Consider the following 21062-nt stretch of genomic DNA (forward strand, 5'->3'; position numbering starts at 1 on the left):
ACACCCTCTCCAAAACACACCCAACCCCTCCCTCCTCTCCCTCCTCTAGCTTCAAAAAGATTTGTGATGTCATTTCTGTTCAACCTCCTCTTTTAGGCTACGTTCACATTTGCGTTGTGCGCCGCAGCGTCGTCGCCGCAACGCACAACGCAAACAAAAACGCAGCAAACCGCATGCACAACGCTGCGTTTTTCGCCGCATGCGTTCAACGCATGCGTCGCAAAACGCTGCGTTTTTTGTAAACGCAGTTGCGTTTTCAATAAAAAACGCAGCGTTTTGCGCCGCATGCGTTTTTTTGTGCAGTGAGTCATTCTTCATCCCACCCACCAAAAAAAGTGTCTACACAATAGATAAGGACCACCAATGGCTAGAAGAGGGTTGGTGTTTATGTAATTGTGTATATATACCATGGCAGACATGAATTCCTCCCATTTTGCTGGTATTCATGATGGAGCGTCCCATGGACAGTATCGTCATGGATATGGAGATGGATTTAGCCTTGGCTCATGCCTATGCTGTTGCCTGTGCTCATCAAAGAGAAAGAGAAAAACGGAGATGGAGTCGTCGCAGATTTTGGATCCACCCTATTTTGGAAGTTCGGGAGAGCCGTGGAGCATACCATAGTTTGTTTGGCGAACTGAATGAGAACCTGGAGAAATACTTCGAGTACACCAGGATGTCTCAGGAGAGCTTCCGGTATCTTCTTCGTCGGGTGGAAGGATCCATTACCAGGCAGGATACTCAGCTTCGGAGAGCTATTTCCGCAGAGGAGCGGCTTCTGGTGACTCTACGGTACGTAGCTGTTCGAATGACTGAGATATGTTCTTCCCTTTGTTTTTTTTTCTTAATTTTTTTTGGGGGTGGTATGGTCAATGTACTTTTATAAATTGCAATGTACTTTAATGTAATTTCTTTATCTTCTTGGCAGTTTCCTGGCTACCGGAGAGACCTTGAGATCCCTTCAATTTCAGTTCCGGATTGGAGTCTCCACTCTCTCCGGGATTATTGCTGAGACCTGCCGCGCTCTGTGGGATAATCTCCGTGCAGAATTTTTACCCGTCCCTACAAGCGATATCTGGTTGGCCAACGCCGAGAAATTTGAGGAAGTGTGTTCGTTTCCAAACTGCATTGGCGCGGTGGACGGAAAGCATATTCGGATTACCAAGCCAGGGAAAAGTGGATCCATGTTCTTCAACTACAAAAAATACTTTTCTACTGTGCTTATGGCAATTGCCGGAGCGGACTGCCGTTTTCTTGCAGTCGACATTGGTGCGTTTGGCCGTTCAAATGACTCGCGCACATTCAAAGACTCGGATATGGGCCAAAAATTATATACTAACAATTTTAATTTCCCCCAGCCACGACCTCTTCCCCACACCGAAGGCCCTGCGATGCCATTTGTTGTGGTTGGGGATGAGGCATTCTAAATGTCTGCCAACCTATTGAAACCCTACTCAAGTCGGGGCCTGGACCATACGAAAAGGGTGTTCAATTACAGACTATCCAGGGCCAGAAGGACTGTGGAGTGCGCCTTTGGCATCCTTGTCTCAAAATGGCGGATATTAGGATCCGCCATTAATCTGAAAACTGAGACAGTGGATGAGGTGGTGAAGGCGTGTGTGGTTCTCCACAATTTTATTCTGGCCAAAGAGAGACTGAACGTTGATCTCGATGAAACCATAGCCAACCCATTGCCCGATTTCCATGATCATCCTCTGAGGACAAGTGTGGAAATTGCGCAGATGAGGGATCGTTTTGCGGCCTATTTTGTGTCAGATGTTGGCCGTCTGTCATGGCAAGATAATATGGTGTAGTAAACTGTTGGACTGTATTCTGGTGTGACTATGCTAAAAATAGTTCACCAATGTAATGTGCCTTATCTAAAAAACTTGGAACCCTTTGTTTTTAAAATGTTGTGTTTTAATAAAAAAATTTTCTTATGTTTTCTACCCTGCTTCAAAGACAAAATTTCTACCATACCATATAACATATTTATTTGTTTGTCAGATCGCCGTGTATCGTTGTGTTTGACAGCAAAAACAACGATACCAGCGATGTTTTACACTGGTAACCAGGGTAAATATCGGCTTAAGCGCAGGGCGGCGCTTAGTAACCTGATATTTACCCTGGTTACCAGTGTGAAAGTTTACAAAAAAAACAGTACATATACTCATCTTCGCGTCCCCCGGCGTATGCTTCCTGCACTGACTGAGCGCCGGCCGGAAAGTGAATGCACAGCACAGCGGTGATGTGACCGCTCTGCTGTTAGGGCCGTCACTCAGTCAGGGCAGGGAAGCGGACGCCGGGGGACGCAATTCTGAGTGTATGTACTGTTGTTTTATTTACATTTAACACTGGTAACCAGGGTAATCATCGGAAGCGCGGCGGCCTGCGCTTAACAACCTGATGTTTACCCTGGTTACCCGGGGACCTCGGCATCGTTGGTCGCTGGAGAGCTGTCACACAGACAGCTCTCCAGCGACCAAATAGCGATGCTGCAGTGATCTGCATCATTATATGTTTCGCTGCAGCATTGTTAAGTGTGAAGGTACCTTTACGGTATGTGTCCACGTTCAGGATTGCATGATTATTTTGTCACGATTTTTCTTCAGTATTTGTAATACAAAACCAGGAGTGGAACAATTAGAGGCAAAGTAGAATAGAAACATATGCACCACTGCTGTATTTATCACCCACTCCTGGTTTTGGGTTACAAAACACTGATGAAAAATCGTGACCAAATCCTCATGCAATCCTGAGCGTGGACACATACCCTAGTGATTGAAAACACCTCATACACTTTATTGTTTGTAAACACCTCATACAGCAATGAGAGACACACCAAAAAAGGCAAAATAAAAATGGTAAAAATAGTGTCTGACATTGCATATGAGTTGTTTGAAACACATAATATGTGTAGACGGCGCACGGTGTGACTTGCTGAGAAGTATACATGAAAGTAAGAACAAATATTGTTGTATTTAAACCAAAGTTTTTTATTTAGGGGAAACAGAAAAAAAAAAAGGGGAAATAAACTTAGGGGGTATCAACATGTGCCACAAAGGGGGAATGGTAGGTATCTTTTTCGGAATGGGGACCGGAAAATGAGGATGATCACGACGACGAGGAGGAGGAGGATGTTGACCTATTATAGTCCAGGAGGCTGGATGGCAGGTCTAATGGGGAGCAAACCGCCACCTCTGCAGGGGAGGGAGGAGGCAACACGAGCCTTTGTGAGGTTCTTGTTTGGCTCTGGCTGCTCCTACTGCGGCTAGAGCCCCTATGTCTACTTGTTGTTTGTACTGGAGCAGCCAGAGCCTCAGTGCTCTTGCTTCTTTTTTTTTTTCTTTTCTTTCCCCGATCTCCCCTAGAATGATGGCTGCGGGAGGATGAGGGCCTGGCAGGAGCAGGAGTCGGCGGCACACTGCTATGGTGCCTGTGGTGGCGTCGCTCGGCACTTGGACCAGGGTGGGGTGGCTGGAGTGACTCTGCAGCAGGAGTCGGAGTCATGCTAGCCAGCGACGGCACTACGGGCAGTGTCGCTGACTGCACGACCCGAGCCTGCTGCAGAGCCCTCACGTAAGAATTGTTGCAGTCCTGCATCACCGAAATCTGGAGTTCCGGCGTAAGGTTTTCCACCATGCCTTTTGCCATTGTGCTAAAGAAATGTTTTGCCGGATTTGTGAGCTCGGCTTCCAGGATTTCAAGGCGCCGTCCCATACTGGACATTTCATCTCTCAACGCCTTGAAACCGTTCTGGAACACCGTGCCCAAGTGCAAAAATTCAGGCATGACTGACCTGTCCGAGGCCCGCTGGCGCTGTCGGGAATACCCGAACGAAGGTGCGCCAGAGGCCTCGGGCAGGGGAAAACCTGACGTACCGGCAGCCGGTTCTCCAGATGATGGTGGTGCAGGCCTGCTGTCGCTGTGGGATGGCTGTGACGGCTCAGATGGCGATCCATGAAGTTCCGCTTCACAGGGGGGAGCTCGCTGGAGGGTGCTGCTGTGTGTCCTGTGAAAAGATAATGAAAAAATTATTCTTCAATTAATAACCTATCACATACGCCAACTCCTGTCAAAAAAATTACATGACACATCAAAACATTACAATCCCCTGTCTCTCAGTCTGTGTGGCCTATAATAAATTGCTGATTGTTATCGCCAGCTGACCATTAGGGCTCACGATAACAATCATGGACATACCGACGGCAGAAAATGACTGTACATTCCCTCTGCCAAAGGCAATGCATACCCCTGTCATATTTTTAAAAAATTATTGTGTGAAAAACTAATTTCAAGATGCTGGCTATGTTGCAAAAATAATATAAAATTTAAGGTCTATAAAAGAATTAAAAAAAAATAAAAACCAGACTTTGCTGATCTGATCGCAGGAATGTCCATGACGTTAGGATCATGTGATCGAGACGTCATCATTATTCCTGCGATCAGAACTACACTGACTCAGAACGGAACCTGTCAGGAACTACAAGGACTCTTGCTTAACCTAAAAAAATTACCGTGGATGGCCAATATGCTACGCTGACTACATTGATGGCCAATACACTATGTGCCTGGGAAATGTACTATGTGGATACGTGGCTAGAACGTGTACTATGTGGCTGCGATATAGTGGCCTGTAAATATACTATGTGTGTGGATGCACAATGTACGTGGCTGGCCAATGAACTATGTGGCTGTGCAATATGTTATGTGTCTGGGCAATGTACAATGTGCAATATGGTATGTGGACAAAATACTTACTGTCGGCGGCCAAGGATTGGTCTTAAGAACTGTAGTGCCCTGTTGTACTTGTAGGGCACCGACTTGGCTGCAGCAGCACCACTCCTCGATTGCTCCTCCTCTGCACGGAGCCCCTTATTGAAACGGTCCTTTATGGATCGCCATCTGGTCCTCAACTTTTTCACTGTGAATGCAAACAAAAAAAAAGGTTACATATGTCGCATTTTAAAAGGATAAAACAACCGTGTGTGATGCAAAGTTTAGGCGTTGATAGCATCACACACGGTTGTGTTTATCCTGGCAAGATGGGTCATAGCAGCGTCTCAGCAATACTCACTAAAGGTGCCTTTGTCCTTCGCTGAGGCACTGTCAAAGCCATCCCACAGCGACTTTGCCACCTCTGCCCACAAACGCCTCGACACCACCTGGTCCATGTGCCGGGGGTCACGGCTGTCCCACAACGGGCCACGCTCCTGGATGCTGGAGATCAGGAGCTCCACATCAATACTCTCCCTGTGGTCCCGTTGTGAAACCTAGAAAAAATAGAAAACATAAAGGTTACAAATAGGCAAATATAAACAACCATCATCAGCACGTGGCATGATTTGCAATGATTTACATTTGTCCAACCCGCACTCCATTACACACAGATAGAGGGAAAGATAGATAGATAGATAGATAGATAGATAGATAGATAGATAGATAGATAGATAGATAGATAGATAGATATGGGATAGATAGATACATACAGATATATGTCTATTTCCATAGATATGTCCATATCCATGTTTCTAAACCCCTTCACCCCTGCAGCTTTTTTGTTTTCGTTTATCGCTCCCCTTCTATCCAGAGCCATAATTTTTCCGTCAATATGGCCATGTGAGGGCTTATCTTTTGCGGGACAAGTTCTACTTTTTTGAACGACACCATTGGTTTTACCTTGTCGTGTAGCAGAAAATGTGAAAAAAATTCAAAGTGCAATGAAATGGCAAAAAAAGTGCAATCCCACACTTGTTTTTTGCTTGGCTTTTTTGCTCGGTTCCCTAAATGCTAAGGCTGTGTGCACACATTGTGGATTTGATTGCAGATCCGCAGCGTTTTTTGCCGCACTGAATTGCATCAAATCCGCAGTGTAGTGCACAACCAATGTAAGTCAATGGGAGCCGCAGACTTGTTGTGCACATGCTGCGGAAAAGGCCGCACCGAAACGCAGCTTTTTTTTCCTCGCAGCATGTCACTCCTTTTGTGCGGAACTGCAGCGTTTCTGCACCTTTAGGCTATGTGCACACTCTGCGGCGTGCTCTGCAGGTTCTCCCGCAGCGGAATTGATAAATCTGCAGGGCAAAACCGCTGCGGTTATCCCTGCAGATTTATCGCGGTTTGTTCCGCTATTTCCGCTTCGGGTTTCCGCCTATACTATTGATGCTGCATATGCAGCAATATGCAGCATCAATAGTAATGTAAAAAATAATAAAAATTGGCTATACTCACCCTCTGACGTCGAGATCTCCTCGGCGCTGCACCCGGCGGTCCAGTTCCAAAGATGCTGTGCCGAGAAGGACCTTCGTGACGTCACGGTCATGTGACCCAGGCGTCATCACGGTCATGTGTCCGCGACGTCACCACAGGTCCTGCTCGCACACCAACCCTGATACCGGACAGCCGCGTGCAGCGCTGAGAGGTGAGTATAGCATCATTTTTTATTTTAATTCTTTTTTTTTACACTATTTATGCTTCCCAGGGCCTGGAGGAAAGTCTCCTCTCCTTCACCCCGGGTAGCACCCGCACATGATCTGCTTACTTCCCGCATCATGGGCATAGCCCCATGCGGGAAGTAAGCGGTTCAATGCATTCCTATGGGTGCAGAATCGCTGCGATTCTGCACAAAGAAGTGACATGCTGCGGGTTTTAAACCGCTGCGTTTCTGCGCGGTTTTTCCCGCAGCATGTGCACAGCGGTTTGCGGTTTCCATAGGGTTTATATGTTAATGGAAACGCAATGGAAACTGCTGCGGACCCGCAGCATCAAAATCGCCGCGGATCCGCGGTAAAAACCGCAAAGTGTGAACATGGCCTTTGACTTTCATTGAGTCGGGCACATCCGCCGCAAAACCGCAGATATAAAAAAGATCTGCAGTTTTGCTGCGGATGTGGGTCCGAGAAACGCAGCAGCTCGGGAGGATGGAAGTGTGTGGGCGGTGACGGTGTGCGTCTATGTGTGGGCGGGCGGGGTCTGCGGGCTGTTCGGATGTGTGCTGCGCTGTGCGGGACTGTTCAGGTGTGTGCGATGTCTGTGGGCTCTTCGGATGTGTGCGGGGCTGTGGGGGGGGGGTCTTTTGGGGTGTGTGTGCAGGCATCATCCGATGGAACTACAAGTACGCAGCATACAATCTGCAGCTCATTCGGATGTAATCCGGACAGTGGACACACACCCTACGCTATCCATACATCTATCAATAGATATCTATCCAGACACATCTACAGATAGATATATGAATAGATAGATGTATGCATCTATAGATCTATCTATATGTAGATCTGTCTATCCATTTCATCTATCATCTATCTGTCTATCTGTGTGTTTAAAGGAGTGTGGGTTGGACAAATGTAAAAGAGGAGGTTGGACAATAATGACATCACAAATCTTTTTTTTTGTTCAATAATACATCTTTATTTACCTTTCAAAAACGCACCAAAACGCCTAAAAACCACGCAAAAACCGCAACAAAAGCGAATTAAAAAATGCATCAAAACCGTGCAAAAAACTGCATAAAAAATGCATCAAAACTGAAAAAAATCGCATCAAAACCGCACCATAATTGCATCAACACTGCACCAAAAACTGCATCAAAACTGAGCAAAAACCGCACCAAAATCGCACCAAAAACTCCATCAAAACCACACCAAAACCACACTAAGAACTGCATCAAAACCGCACCAAGAACTGCATCAAAACCGCATCAAAAACTGCATCAATACCGCACCAAAACTGCAAACTGCACCAAAACTGCAAAACTGCACCAGGTTTTGATGCAGTTTTTGGTGCAGTTTTGATGCAGTTTTTGGTGCAGTTTTGATGCTTTTTTTGGTGCGGTTTATGCGCGGTTTTAATGCCGTTTTTGGAAATAAGTAAATAAACGGAAAATGTGCATGATTTGAATGGAAACATGCATGAAAAAACGGATTCCAAGGCCGGATTCATCATTTCACAGCTCAGTTTCATAGTTTTTTTGCGGCAAAAAAACGCATGCGTTTATTTGCGGCAAAAAAATGCATTGCTGTCTATGTAAACGCATGCGTTTTTAAGCACATGCGTTTGTTTGCGTTAAAAACGCATGTGTTTTTATAGAAAAAACCAGGAAAAAACACTGAAACACCACCCACCACCATCAAGGGTGATAAAGGGATCCAAACCCTAACCCTACCCCTAACCTCACCCCTAACCGTTTAATGAACATTTTCCACGATATTTCAGTGCCACGTATTTCAGTGCCACGTATATAAGTGCCACGTATGTAAGTGCCACGTGCCACGTATATAAGTGCCACATATGTAAGTGCCATGTATGTAAGTGCCACGTGCCACGTATATAAGTGCCACGTATGTAAGTGCCACGTGCCACGTATATAAGTGCCATGTATGTAAGTGCCACATGCCACGTATTTCAGTGCCACGTATATAAGTGCCACATATGTAAGTGCCACATATGTAAGTGCCACGTATATAAGTGCCACGTATATAAGTGCCACGTATATAAGTGCCACGTATGTAAGTGCCACGTATGCAAGTGCCACGTATTTAAGTACCACGTATTTAAGTACCACGTGACACGTATTTCAGTGCCACGTATATAAGTGCCACGTATGTAAGTGCCACGTGCCACGTATGTAAGTGCCATGTATGTAAGTGCCACGTGCCATGTATATAAGTGCCACGTATGTAAGTGCCACGTGCCACGTATATAAGTGCCACGTATGTAAGTGCCACGTGCCACGTATTTCAGTGCCACGTATATAAGTGCCACGTATATAAGTGCCACATATGTAAGTGCCACATATGTAAGTGCCACGTATATAAGTGCCACGTATGTAAGTGCCACGTATGTAAGTGCCACGTATGTAAGTGCCACGTATTTAAGTGCCACGTATTTAAGTACCACGTGACACGTATTTCAGTGCCACGGATTTAAGTGCCACCTATGTAAGTGCCACGTATTTCAGTGCCACGGATTTAAGTGCCACCTATGTAAGTGCCACGTATTTCAGTGCCACGTATTTCAGTGCCACGGATTTAAGTACCACGTGACACGTATTTCAGTGCCACGGATTTAAGTGCCACGTATGTAAGTGCCACGTGCCACGTATTTCAGTGTCACGTATTAAAGTGCCACGTATTTCTGTCACGTTTACGGTTAGGGTTAGGGTTGATGTCACCGCTCTATAGGACCCTCAGTGACACACTGACAGGAGGCAATGGCTCCTGCAGTGTATCACTGAGGTTACTAAAGTTCACTGGTCTCACTTTATGGCAAAAAGCTGCGTGGGAACTTTCTCATACAGCATGCCATAAAGTGAGACTAGGGACTATTTTCTCACAGGGGCGTAGGAATACATTGTGGGGAATACATTGTGGAAGGATACCTTCCTCCCCTCATTGTATTCCTGGAGCCCCTGGTGAGTGGTTGCATCAGCAGATGCTCCAGCTCTCCACGGGAGATCGTCGAGGGACACTCGTTTTAATTGGATTTCTGCGGATCAGGGAGTATAGTGTTTGTTTATTATTTTAATATTTTTTACAGATGACAATGGCTTCGGGGATCAAAGTGACAAGTGATGGTGAGTATGTAATCTATGTTTAATGTACTGTATGTCTGTATGTATGTATGTATGTAATGTATGTATGTATGTATGTACTGTATGTCTGTATGTTCTGTATGTACTGTATGCGCATGTCGTCGCATGCCGCATGTCGTCGCATGGTGCATGTAGTTGCATGGCGCATGTCGTCGCATGGTGCATGTCGTTGCATGCTGCATGTCACATGTTGTTGCATGGCGCATGTCATCGCATGCTGCATGTCGCATGTTGTCGCATGGCGCATGTCGTCCCATGTCGTCGCATGGCGCATGTCATTGCATGGTACATGTTGCATGCCGTCGCATGGCGCATGTTGCCGCATGGTGAGTGTCGTTGCATGGTGCATGTCGACGCATGGTGCATGTAGTTGCATGGCGCATGTCGTCGCATGCTGCATGTCGCATGTTGTCGCATGGCGCATGTCATCGCATGGCGCATGTCGTCCCATGGCGCATGTCATTGCATGGTACATGTCGCATGCCGTCGCATGGCGCATGTTGCGTGTCGTTGCATGGTGCATGTCGCCGCATGGTGCATGTTGTCGCATGGCGTCGCATGGTGAGTGTCGTCGCATGTCGTGTGTTGTATGTATGTATGTATGTATGTATGTATGTATGTATGTATTGTATATGTGTATTTTTTTATTTTTTTTTTACATTCAACACATTAGCCGGATGATGGGACTACTACTGTCCCATCATTGGCTAATGTGTCACTCACTGCCACTGTAGCAGGCAGAGCCCGATGGGACTTGTTGTCCCATCGGACGATGCCTGCACACAGAGACAGACACACACACACACACACACACACACACACACACACACCACCCCCCAGCACATACCGGTCTGCACAGCGCCGGGGACGGGGACCGGGACCGCAAAGCACCGGCGACCGCACATGACCGGGACCGCACAGCACCGGCGCCCGGGACCGCACAGCGCCGGGGACCGGGACCGCACAGCACCGGCGCCCAGGACCGCACAGCGCCGGGGACCGGGACCGCACAGCACCGGCGCTCGGGACCGCACAGCGCCGGGGACCGCACAGCACCGGCGCCCGGGACCGCACAGCACCAGCGCCCGCCCGCACATCCCTGCCTAGCCCCGCCCGCCCCCAGCACGGCCCCGCAGGCAGCCTCAGCCCCGCCCACAGCCCAGTCACTCTTTGAGTGACTGCTGTCTGTGGAGCCTGGGGACACGCCTGCTACTGACGTCACGTCAATTTCCAGAGTCTGGAAATTGACGTGACGTCGGCGGAAATGAGCGGCGGCTGAAGCCTGGGGGTCACGTGACCCGGACTCAGGCACCAGCATAGCGCCGCTCACAGGCGAAAACGGCTAAAGAAGGTATTTACACAAATCATCAGGGGCCCCGGGGGGATACATAGGGGGGTTAATTGAAAGTAGTGGACAACCCCTTTAAAGGGAACCTGTCACCCCCAAATTCGAAGATGAGCTAAGCCCACCGGCATCAGGGGCTTATCTACACCATTCTTAAATGCTGTAGATAAGCCCCCGATGTATCCTAAAAGATGAGAAAAACATGTTATATTATACTCACCCAGGGGGTCCTGCTGTGGTCCGGGTCTGATGGGCGTCGCGGTCCGGTCCGGGGCCTCCCATCTACTTACGATGACTTCCTCTTCTTGTCTTCACGCTGCGGCTTCGGCGTACTTTGTCTGCCCTGTTGAGGGCAGAGCAAAGTACTGCAGTGCGCTGCGCTGGGAAAGGTCACAGAGGCCCGACGCTTGCGCACTGCAGTACTTTGCTTTGCCCTCAACAGGGCAGGCAAAGTACGCCGAAGCTGCAGCGTGAAGACAAGAAGAGGATGTCATCCTATGAAGATAGGAGGCCCCGGACCGGACTGCAACGCCCATCGGACCCGGACCACAGCGGGACTGCCCCTGGGTGAGTATAATCTAACCTCTTTTTCTCATCTTTCAGGTTACATTGAGGGCTTATCTACAGAATTACAGAATGCTGTAGATAAGCCCCTGATGCCGGTGGGCTTAGCTCGTCTTTGATTTTGGGGGTGACAGGTTCCCTTTAAATGTTTCGGATCACCAAACAAATGTAAATATTAGAGAAAGATAACACAAGTAATCACAAACTGCTGTTTTTAAATGAAGGTATTTATTATTAAGGGAAAAAGAAATCCAAACCTACAGGGCCCTGTCTGAAAAAGTGATTGCCCCCTAAACCTAATATCTGGTCGGTTCACCATTAGCAGCAGCAACTGCAATCAAGTGTTTGCTATAAGTAAAGTGCAATGAGTATTGCAAGTTTCCGGAGGAATTGCGAGTCTCTGGGGGGTAATCACTTTTTTACACAGGGACCTATAGGTTTGGATTTATTTTTCCCTTAGTAATAAAGACCTTCCTTTAGGGTATGTGCACACGTCCGGATTTCTTGCAGAAATTTCCTGAAGAAAACCGGAAATTTTCTGCAAGAAATCCGCATTTTTTTTTTGCGGTTTTTTTCCGTTTTTTTTTCCGCGTTTTTTTAGCATTCTGCAAGCGTAATTAGCTTGCAGAATGCTAAAGTTTTCCAAGCGATCTGTAGCATCGCTTGGAAAACTGACTGACAGGTTGGTCACACTTGTCAAACATAGCGTTTGACAAGTGTCACCATCTTTTTACTATAGATGCAGCCTATGCAGCATCTATAGTAAAAGATAGAATGTTTAAAAATAATAAAAAAAATAAAAAAAATGGTTATACTCACCTGCAGGCGTCCGTTCCTATAGATGCCGGTGTGGTTCAGGACCTTCCATGACGTCGCGGTCACGTGAGCGGTCACATGACCGGTCTCGACCAATCACAAGACCGTGACGTCATCGCAGGTCCTTCACCGCACACCAGCTATAGAAACCGAAGCGGCAGCATGCAGCAGAGAGGCGGGAAGACATCGAAGGTGAGTATAGGACTATTTTTTATTTTAATTCTTTTTTTTTGACCAATTATATGGTGCCCAGTCCGTGGAGGAGAGTCTCCTCTCCTCCACCCTGGGTACCAACCGCACATAATCTGCTTACTTCCCGCATGGTGTGCACAGCCCCATGCGGGAAGTAAGCAGATCAATGCACTTCCAGGTGTGCGGAATCCCCTGCAATTCCGCATTTTAATGAACATGTTGCTTTTTTTTCCGCGATGCGATTTTTTTCGCGGAAAAAAAGGCTACATTTGCACAAAAAATGCGGAATATACTGAAAATAATGGGAGGCATATGTTAGCGTTTTTTTTCGCGTTTTTATAGCGAAAAAACACGAAAAAAACACGAAAAATACTGAACGTGTGCACATGGCCTTAGAAGCTGAATTTTGTGTTTACTTGTGTTATCTTTGTCTAATATTTAAATTTGTTTGGTGATCTGGAACATATAAAGGGAACCTGTCAGCAGGATTGTGCTGAATAGCCTACAGACAGTGTCAGGTCGGCGCTGTTATACGGATTAGAAAGATACCTTGGCTGATGAAATCTGTCTTGGGGTTGTTGTGTAATCTTTATTTTCAGCTTTGAGTTAATGATATGCCCGTGCTCCGGGACGGCCTGTGGGGGTCTGCATGTGGTGCTCTGTTTAGATATTCATCTGTATGGCTTCTGACAGGCCACTGATCCCTAAGTGACCTGCCTCCTATTTTATATAATGAATATTATATATGTTAAAAAAGAAAACAAAATCACCTGCAGCAGGCAGATGGTGTAAAAGGTGCATATAATTATTTTATTTTATGCTATAAATAAATTCATTAAAAAAATGTGTCTCAAAATGGCATCGGCCTCACCTGCGCAGTAGCATCTATCGGCGATTGCCGATGGCTACTATTGCGCAGGCAATGGCGGAGCCATCTTGGAGGAGGCAATTTTTTTTAATGAATTTACTTTTAGCATGAAATAAAATAATTATCTGCACATTTTACATGTGATTATGCTGTAGCGCAGGCAACGGCGCCAGCACCAGCGCCTGCCTGCTGCAAGTGATTTTTTTTCTTCTTTTCAATATCTACTATATAATTGTCTAAGGGTCACTTCCGTCTGCCTGTCCTTCTGTCTTTCTGTCTGTCTGTTTGTCACGGATGTTCATTGGTCGCGGTCTATGTCTATCATGGAATCCAAGTCGCTGATTGGTCTCGCCAGCTGCCTGTCATGGCTGCCGCGACCAATCAGCGACGGCCACAGTCCGATTAGTCCCTCCCTACTCCCCTGCAGTCAGTGCCCGGCGCCCGCTCCATACTCCCCGCAATCACCGCTCACACAGGGTTAATGCCAGTGGTAAAGGACCGCGTTATGCCGCGGGTAACTCACTCCGTTACCGCCGCTATTAACCCTGTGTGACCAAGTTTTTACTATTGATGCTGCCTATACAGCATCAATAGTAAAAACATCTAATGTTAAAAATAATTAAAAAAAATAAAAAATCATTATATACTCACCTTCCGCCAGCAGGTTTCGGTGGCAAGGATGGTATGTGCGAAGGACCAGCCATGACGTCACGGTCATGTGACCGTGACGTCATCATAGGCCCTGCGTGCCTGCGTGAGAAGGACCTGCCATGACGTCACGGTCATGTGACCGCAACGTCATCACAGGCCCTGTGCGAGAATGACCTGCCATGACGTCACGGTCATGTGACCGTGACATCATGCCAGGTCCTTCTTGCGCAGGCGCGAAGAAGCTGCGGTACCATGGGACAGGCAGGGACAGCGTCAGGAGCAGGTGAGTATTTCATATTCACCTGTCTGCGTTCCATCCCCCGGGTGCCGCTCCGTCTTCCCGTCCTCTTGCAGTGACTGTGCAGGTCAGAGGGCGCGATGACGTATTAGTGTGCGCGCCGCCCTCTGCCTGAACAGTCAGTGCGGAGAGACGGGACGCTGAGGAGCAGCGACGAGAGGTGAGTATGTGATTTTTTTTTTTGATTGCAGCAGCAGCATTACATGTGGCACAATGCTGTATGGAGCGTCTATGGGGCCATAAAGAACTGCATGGAGCATTATATGGGGCATCTATGGGGCCATAACTGCATGGAGCATTATATGGGGCATCTATGGGGCCAGAACTGCATGGAGCATTATATGGGGTATCTATGGGGCCATAACTGCATATATATGGGCCATTATATGGAGCATCTATGGGGCCATAACTGCATGGAGCATTATATGGTGCATCTATGGGGCCATAACTGCATGGAGCATTATATGGGGCATCTATGGGGCCATAACTGCATGGAGCATTATACTACGTGACTGGGCAATATACTACGTGGACATGCATATTCTAGAATACCCAATGCATTAGAATCGGGCCACTATCTAGTATATAATATTCATTATGTAAAATAGGGGGCAAATCAGTGAGGGATCAGTGACCTATCAGAAGCCATACTGATGAATACCTAATCAGAACACCACATGAAGACCCCCCACAAGACCCCCCAGAGCATATCATTAATAGAGATGAGGGAATTTGATTGGGTCCCTGCTTATTCGGCAAGCTATAGCGCTTACCGAATAAGCTGCAGAGGGAATCCGGCTTCCTGGAGCGCTCCTGCTGATTAGCTGTTTGGCCTTTCGAAGTTTTTTCTTTCTTTTTTTTTTTACAATATACAATAAAATTAAAGGTGTAATTTTAACTTATAACTTGGCCCACAAAAATACAAGCCTTCATATAGCTATGTTGATGCAAAATTTAAAAAAAGTTATGGCTCTTGAGAGCATTGGCAGAAAAAAAGGAAACACAAAAATTTTTAAAATGGCTCCAACATGAAGGACAGAAACTCTTATTATTGTTTAGGTGCTTCTTGTCAAATAAAACACGCTACCCTTCTGAAGTCATGTGTTGCTGATTCCTTCTTTTAGGTTCATTGGAAGAACAGTTTCGTAAAGCAACTCTTGAGGTGGATGTTTTGCAAGACCATCTTGGTAAGTCTCTGTGGACTTTCTATTGTGCTCCCTTTATCTTCTGTACCGATAGCACACTTACCACGGTCACTCATGATCAACTAAAATTTTCGGAATCAGCCATCTTTGGTGGTCTGTTAGGCCATCTAGTTCAAGTTCTAACTCCTCCCTTGCTAGCGTGATACTATGTTTTGCAGGGCATTAGACCAGTGATCAGGCTAATGTTTCTGATAGTTCGACTAAAGAGCAAATGTGAACAATTCGTATGGGTACATAGAAGGTATTTTAGGTATAAATATTAGTAAATATATTTGTACTCAAAGAATTAGACAAATGGGAGGTCATTTGATAGTAATCAAATATATGTCTTAATTAAACAAATTGAAAATACAGCTGGACCAAAGATTAAAAAGCACCAGTACCAGCAATTGGTATAATAGTAAATAAATATGAATTGCTTGACACGATGTGCAAATTGAGCAGAGAGTTGATTATATAAACATGCATAAGCAGAGGAGGGCAAGTGCAAATCGTACCAAACAGTGGTATTTCAGAAGATTAATGGACATCCTATACAGAACTTATTATGCACAGTATCTATGCTAGCAAAGTAGAAATAGAGGTAAAAGTGAAGCAATAACAGATATTATCATAAGTCCAATTACCAGAGGTGGGATTGTGCCAGGTCCCCTACACACGTTTCGACGCATGCCTTATTCGGGGAGAAGAGGTCATCCTGCTATATGGTCCTTTTTAACTTCGACTAAGGCTGCCGTCATACTAGCAGTATTTGGTCAGTATTTTACCTCAGTATTTGTAAGCCAAAACCAGGAGTGGGTGATAAATACAGAAGTGGTGCAAATGTTTCTATTATACGTTTCCTCTATTTGTTCCACTCCTGGTTTTGGCTTACAAATACTGATGTAAAATACTGATCAAATACTGCTAGTGTGATGGCAGACTAAGGGTTAACTCACACTTTCGTATAAAAATCAGCCCCATTCTCATCCAGGAGAGTGGGATGATTTTTTCTCACTTATCTGTGTGCTCTCCATATACAATCTGCTTTTTTACTCAGCAGCTATTAATCTTTTAGAAGATCATTTACAGTTTTCTATACTACAGAATTGTAATGTTTCCATAAATTCGGATGCCATATAGTCAGTATGGCATGTGATTTTTTTTTCTCATACTGAATACAGCTGAGCAGAAATGCGCAGATCAACACTGTCTCATTGAATAACATTAGTCCGAGTACAATCCGATTTTTTTGGGGATTGCACTCGTTCGGTTAAGGCTACTTTCACACTAGCGTCGTGCACTGCACGTCGCTATGTGTCGCTCTGTAGAAAAAACGCATCCTGCAAAATTGCTTGCAGGATGCGTTTTTTCTCCATAGGCTTGAATTAGCGATGCAGTGCGACGCATTGCCACACGTTGCAACCGTCTTGCGATGGTTGCGTCATGTTGCGTCGGACCGTCGGCACAAAAAAAGTTGCATGTAACGTTTTGTTGTGCGTCAATAGCGTCTTTTCCGACCGCGCATGCACGGCCGGAACTCCGCCCCCGCCTCCCCGCACATCACAATGGGGCAGCGGATGCGATGTAAAACAGCATCCGCTGCCCCCGTTGTGCGGCGCTTCCACACTATGTGTCGGTGCGCTGCAACGTCGCATAGCGATGTGCAGTGCACGACGCTAGTGTGAAAGTAGCCTTAGAAGTGTGAGCAAACTCTAAGTAAAAAAATTGTACTCATTACTTACATCAGAGCTGGAGGCAGAGGCTGCTGTCACTGTCACAGCCCCTGCCAGTCCCTAGTGACACCGCTCTGTTCCCGGCTTATTACAATTCATATAAGCAGACAACAAAGCGCACACAGGAAAGACCACGCACATCGCACAAGGGAGACAGTACACGGGGAAACACAGCAGGGACAGCACTACCTCTTGAAACAAGCATCACTGATGACACTTTGTTTCAGGGAGGGGGCAGAGGCTGTGACAGTGACCACAGCCACTGCCTCCTGCTTTGACGCTTTGTTTGAGTATCCAAGCATGCACTGGTATACTGAAACGAATTGTCATGACACAGGAAGTAGAGAAAAAATAGGGAATTTTTTAAACAAGTATGACATATTAGAAAATAGCCTATATTATAGAGTGGGGGAAACAAGTATTTGATCCCTTGCTGATTTCGCAAGTTTGCCCACTGACAAAGATATGAACATTCTATAATTTTAAGGGTAGGTTAATTTTAACCTTGAGAGATAGAAATTAGAAATAAAATCCAGAAATCACATTGTATGAATTATATACATTTATTTTCATTTTGCAGTGAGAAATAAGTATTTGATCCCCTACCAACCACTAAGAGTTATGGCTCCTACAGACCAGTTAAACCAGTGTTCCCCAACTCGAGTCCTCAAGGCCCACCAACAGGTCATGTTTTCAGGATTTCCTTAGTATTGCCAGGTGATAATTGCATCACCTGCACAGGCAATAATTACACCACCTGTGCAATACAAAGGAAATCCTGAAAACATGACCTGTTGGTGGGCCTTGTGGACTGGAGTTGGGGAACACTGAGTTAGACGCTCCTAATCAACTTGTTACCTGCATTAAAGACAGCTGTCTTACATAGTCACCTTTATAAAAGACTCCTGTCCACAGACTCAATTAATCAGTCAGACTCTAACCTCTACAACTTGGGCAAGACCAAAGAGCTTTATAAAGATGTCAGGGACAAGATCATAGACCTGCACAAAGCTGGAATGGGCTAAAAACCATAAGTAAGATGCTGGGTGAGAAGGAGACAACTTTTGGTGCAATAGTAAGAAAATGGAAGAAATACAAAATGACTGTCAATCAACATCGATCTGGGGCACCATGCAAAATCTCACCTCGTGAGGTATCCTTGATCATGAGGAAGGTGAGAGGTCAGCCTAAAACTACACAGGGGGGACTTGTTAATGATCTCAAGGCAGCTGAGGCCACAGTCACCAAGAAAATCATTGGTAACACATTATGTCGTAAAAGTTTAAAATCCTGCAGTGCCTGCAAGGTCCCCCTGCTCAAGAAGGCACATGTACAGGTCCATCCCCAGACACCTGGATGATTCTGCGAGTGATTGGGAGAATGTGCTGCGGTCAGATGAGACAAAAATTAAGGTCTTTGGCATTAACTCAACTCGCAATGTTTGGTGGAAGAGAAATGCTGCCTATGACCCAAAGAACACTGTCCCCACTGTCAAGCATGGAGGTGGAAACATTATGTTTTAGGGGTGTTTCTCTGCTAAGGGCACAGTGCTACTTCACCACATCAATGGGAGAATAGATGGAGCCATGTACCATACAATCCTTAGCGACAACCTCCTTCCCTCCGCCAGGACGTTAAAAATGGGTCTTGGCTGGGTCTTCCAGCAAGACAATGACCCAAAACATACAGCCAAGGCAACAAAGAAATGGCTCAAAAAGAAGCACATTAAGGTCATGGAGTGACCTAGCCAGTCTTCAGATCTTAATCCCATAGAAAACTTATGGAGGGAGTTGAAGCTCCAAGTTGCCAAGCGACAGCCTCAAAATCTTAATGATTTAGAGATGATCTGCAAAGAGGGGTGGACCAAAATTGCTCCTGACATGTGTGTAGCGCCCCCACACCGCCGCAGGGCCGAGGGGTACCCGATACCGGGCCTACGAGTCTCTGCTTCTGGGGGTTGTCACAGCGGCTAGGCCCCGGTCCGTGACCCTGCCGTGGGGCGCACAGTAAATAATAGGTGTGGATGTTGGTGGTGCAGTTGTGGGGTGCAGGTCGCGGTAAATAACGAGGACACCAGGTTGCAGTCTCTTTACCTCTTTACTGGAGATCTCTGAGTCCTCAGTCCAGAATATGGTTCACCAGGCTGCGCAAGTCCGGCCGGTCCAATGGCACCTTCAGAGTTCACTTCACAGGTGGAAATCGGTGCCTTCCTTCTTAGCGCTATGTGTTGTAGTCCTTCCCTACTATGCTTACGGAAAGTACCCCACAACCGTTGTGTCTGTTTCTTAAGTTCTTTCACAACTCGATTAAATGATGTTCTTCTAATCTTCCGTCCCTTCCTGATGTTACAGTTAGAACGGCACCCGTTTGTCGGATAGGCCTGGAGTTCTTCCGGGACCCTAGAGACGCCCCTCTCCCGCAATTGCCTCCCAAGACTTCATAGGTGATATGTGTTAGACAGCCCGCCTTAAACTGACTGTCCTGCCGCTGTTTAGAGTATTGCTTGAAGCTAGTTATTGTAATACTCCCTCGGCGTTCCGGCCACCGGTAGTGCGCCTCAGTAGGATGTTGCTCCGGTCTTACAGCACGACCCCTACTGGTATTCTCCTATTGCTTGATCTCGTTTCTCACTCAGCACAATCTATCTCGCTTCTAGTCCTTTCTTGGGTCCCGCCGCTTCCCGGAGCTGGCGCGGACCCGTTACGTTCTTTTTAATGCCAAGCCTCTGTCAGGATCCCACCCCTGACAGAGACCCTACTGTCTCTTCCTCCACAACACCCTCTGCCACTAGGTGTTGCTTCGTCCAATCCAGTCAGCTTTCTGATCTAACTTCCTGCCTGACCCCCAGTTTACCCACTATGGTGGGGAGTGGCCTAATGAATAGCACCCTTAGCTCCCCCCGGAGGCCCGGCTGTGAAATGTATTGGTGTCTGTGATACCTGATCAGATGAACTCCTTCAGTGCCATCGGACGCACCGTAGCTCCCCATAGTGGCGGAGCCACAGTACTGCAACGACCAGGACTCTGGGGCGCTGCACTCCCCCCTGGTTAAACACAGTACTCCGGGACTGGGAAGAAAACAACAACACAAGTTAGCAAAAAGACATACAGTTTTGTTGAGTGCAATAACAATAAGCATATTTGAACAGAGCTTCCCTTTATGGGAGGTGAGGACACTTGAACGTTACAAACATGGTAAAATATCATAGTAACATGCTATAATTAACTTTTCTTACCCAACCGGGTATTCTACTAAGTGCAAAAATTGTTGAACAATAATTTAACTTTGCCTTTAAGGACATACACTCTGAATCCACTAAAGACCTTCCTATAATCACATTATAAGGTATTTTAACTTTTTCATTCTCCTTCTTTAAATCTGCAGGACCGCCTGTCCTATCGGCACCAGACCTACTGCCTCTCCTTTCAGTTACAGGACCGCCCCGTTCAGCCAGGGCCTACTGCCTTTTCAACTACTATACACAGTATAGAACATAACATTACTTTCAGTTTTAGAGCACTGAGCCATCTCTTCTTGACTCCTATGAGAACTCAGGGTTTACCTTCTATCCCCATTAACTATCCATCAGCATTATCAAAAAACATTTTCTATCGAACATTAGCCTTCTCATTATCTTTCTGTCTACTATGCATGCTGGACACCACGTCTATCTCTACGGGTCCACTGCATCCTTCTTCTATCTTTCACCTTTTTCTTCTCAGAGCACATTATCAATATTTCTTCACATTTAACCAGTTAAACACATATAACTTTTCTCATGTAAACATTATCATCATTTCCTTTGGTCAAGACAT

General features: G+C 46.2%; 2 protein-coding genes across 7 annotated transcripts in view; one reads left to right on the forward strand and one right to left on the reverse strand.

Annotated features, from left to right (window-relative positions):
* Nucleotides 1-21062, forward strand: part of DRC12 (dynein regulatory complex subunit 12 homolog) — a 128702-nt gene that overhangs the window by 31164 nt on the left and 76476 nt on the right. For all 6 annotated transcript variants that reach the window (XM_077250573.1, XM_077250570.1, XM_077250574.1 and 3 more), the window contains one exon: nucleotides 15451-15513. In XM_077250573.1, the coding sequence (XP_077106688.1) occupies nucleotides 15493-15513 (21 nt within the window). In that variant the 5' untranslated portion in view covers nucleotides 15451-15492. The remainder of the gene's footprint in view (nucleotides 1-15450; nucleotides 15514-21062) is intronic.
* Nucleotides 3100-5283, reverse strand: LOC143764713 (uncharacterized). The gene is made up of 3 exons (XM_077250569.1): nucleotides 5078-5283; nucleotides 4762-4924; nucleotides 3100-4012 (listed from the first exon to the last, which is right to left on the reverse strand). The coding sequence occupies exons 1-3, from the start codon at nucleotides 5172-5174 to the stop codon at nucleotides 3115-3117; spliced, it is 1158 nt and encodes a 385-aa protein (XP_077106684.1). The 5' UTR covers nucleotides 5175-5283; the 3' UTR covers nucleotides 3100-3114.

Source organism: Ranitomeya variabilis, chromosome 4 (assembly GCF_051348905.1).
Source record: "Ranitomeya variabilis isolate aRanVar5 chromosome 4, aRanVar5.hap1, whole genome shotgun sequence".
Taxonomy (NCBI): Eukaryota; Metazoa; Chordata; class Amphibia; order Anura; family Dendrobatidae; genus Ranitomeya; species Ranitomeya variabilis.